The sequence below is a fragment of the Cyprinodon variegatus genome, unplaced genomic scaffold, assembly GCF_000732505.1.
Source record: "Cyprinodon variegatus isolate N-32 unplaced genomic scaffold, C_variegatus-1.0 Scaffold142, whole genome shotgun sequence".
Classification (NCBI taxonomy): domain Eukaryota; kingdom Metazoa; phylum Chordata; class Actinopteri; order Cyprinodontiformes; family Cyprinodontidae; genus Cyprinodon; species Cyprinodon variegatus.
The window spans coordinates 388,685-391,137 of NW_015150595.1; the positions used below are offsets into that span (position 1 = coordinate 388,685).

At 40.8% G+C, this 2,453-nt stretch overlaps 1 protein-coding gene across 3 annotated transcripts in view; it reads right to left on the reverse strand.

The window, feature by feature from the left end:
* The window catches only part of rilpl1 (Rab interacting lysosomal protein-like 1), a 38,520-nt gene that overhangs the window by 26,957 nt on the left and 9,110 nt on the right, over positions 1-2,453 (reverse strand). For all 3 annotated transcript variants that reach the window (XM_015376798.1, XM_015376799.1, XM_015376800.1), the window contains exon 3: positions 1,630-1,748. In XM_015376798.1, coding sequence (XP_015232284.1) covers positions 1,630-1,748 — 119 coding nt within the window. The remainder of the gene's footprint in view (positions 1-1,629; positions 1,749-2,453) is intronic.

The following is a 2,453-nucleotide window of genomic DNA, read 5'->3' on the forward strand; positions in this document are numbered from 1 at the left end:
AAAATAAGATAAATAAATAATATGCACTTGAAATGAGACAATGTAATCGTGTTTTCTTATTTTAAGTGTAAATTGTCTTGTTCCATTAGCAATGTGTCCCTTTTACCTCCTCAATCCAAGAACAAATGTGCTTATTGTAAGAAAAAATGACTTATCTAGATTTAAATTTTTTTCCTGTGTTAAACCTGGGTGAGACTAAGCCATTCTAAAGCACATATCAAGGTGCTCATTTTGAGCCTGGATCAATATCTATTTCTGATTATGTTCATGGTGGAGAATCCTGCTTCACAGCAGATTAAAAGCATCTGGGAAACTTCGTTGGTGCAGACTGAGCATTTGCATAATCTAACAAAAGTTAAGGCAGATTTATACTCAAGAATTAGGTCGTCTGCATGTGCGTCGCAATTAACGCAGATATGGCCCCACCCCTTCCACAGACAGTCTGCTGCACCTTTCTGAAACTGTAGGTGACCGCAGACAGGAGGCCTCTGATTGGTCAAATCTACATCCACTCTACTCTACGTGTATTTCCTGTTTGGTACCTTACCAACTTGTTTGGTTTGTGTGACCGCCATTGTGGAAAATGACTCGTGAAGATGGACCCGCTAGAAGAGCGAGGTACGTGAGAACGCAGGGACCCTTTTTCCACACTCTATTTCGCACTCATGTCCCTCCGTTGTCGCACAAACTTGCCCCCACTTCATCCCCGCCTCAGCGCCATATCTAGACCCACAGCTACTTTCTGATTGTCCGTCTTGCGTTTTGGCGTGGAGTAATATAACGCAGACCACACTTCAAAATTGGGCATAAATCAAAAATGTCTGCGACAAGCTCACTGCGACACACTGCTGCGGGAGGATAACCAGCCCTTTAGTCATGCCATGGTACATATGTGTTGTTAGAAGGTGCATGAGAGCTGCAACAGACAATCTACAGCATTTGTTGTTTTTTATTTCAGAACAAACCAGCTGGAGCCAGTTATGAATGACAAAGTTAAATGTGTACTTGGTTGATGTCAGAAAGCTATTGCACATGTAAGTGTCGCTAAAAGCATGCTTGGTGTGAGGGATTACCCTCAAGTCAATGAGTTGATGCAATCAACTGGTTTTTATTTGATAGAACACTTTGAACCAATCTGACTGGATGATCTGATTGAATTATCTCTTTAAAGTGCTTTGAGATAACATGTGTTGTAAATTGGTGCAATATAAATAAACTGAATTGAATATTAACCAATCAAATGCAAGGTAGAATTAGAACAAGAAACTTTTTTTTATTATTTTTTCTTTCAATGTCCAAAAAATTTCTTTTTACTAAAATCAGTGCTAGCAACATTAGCATTTCCTCATTACAAACAAAGATTACAGTGTGCGAGTTCAGGTTCATCGTTTTCTTAGTAAATTAGTTTTTTATGCGATGCTTATATTTCTAATACAGTTCCTGCAGTTTTGTATTTACAAAGCATCTTTTCTGTGCATTTGATGTTTGCTGCACAAACTTGCACTGCTTGGAGATCAGATCTGTTGGCTTTACATTAGAATCTTGATTATTGAATGAAATGATTCACTTTCACCCACTTTTATGCAGCAAACTGCTCCTCCTGCTGAACAAGACAGGATGAGGCCTTACTGCTTCTATGTCCTCGTTTTTCAGCGTCAGCTCCCGATCCTTGGCTCGGATCTCGTCCCTCTGCTTGTCCACCACTTCCTTCAACTTCATCATCACCTGCTTCTCTCTCTCCGTCATACCTGGACGTCACAATCAGAGCAGCAGTGTTGGATTGCATGCACAAAAATGATCTCATTTATTTTTACACTTTTAATGCTGAGTGTCTGCTGGCAGAGAGAGGCTGTGATGTGGAGGCTGAATGTGTGTGAGAGCCCAGCAGGTGTTCCTTTGGACTGAGGCTTGTCTGTCCAGCCGTGTGCTGGGATCACTGCCGCCTCTGTGTGGAACAACGAAGAGGCGAGAGAAGACGGCCTCGCTGTCGGAGACAGAGAAGGCCTTCTTTGTGTGTCTGTGCGTTTGTGAAACAAGCTGATGAGTAAAAACTGAGGGATGTGAAAACTAGGAAACCCTTTTAGACTTTTTCGTAAATCAAACATATGGTGTAAAATTTTACATCTACACTCAGGCAAAGGTTTATGGGAAAAAAAACTATATTTTTAAAATTATGGTTGGTTTTCCCGCTGAGATGTAAATTTAACTGACAGCCTGTAAATTTTCTAACAGGTTTGAGGTCAGCCCTTTAGGTAAAGTCCTCATGTTAAACTTCCAGGAGCAGTTTTGACTTTTATTTGGGAACTTCGTATAGTAAAAACACCAGAATACGTCCAAATTTGAACCTTCTGAGCCAAACTACCACCAAGAAAGCACCACAGCTCAACCCCATCCTTAACTGGAATTGCATTCCGAAATAGGGATGCACGATATTGGGATTTTGGCCAAAATCC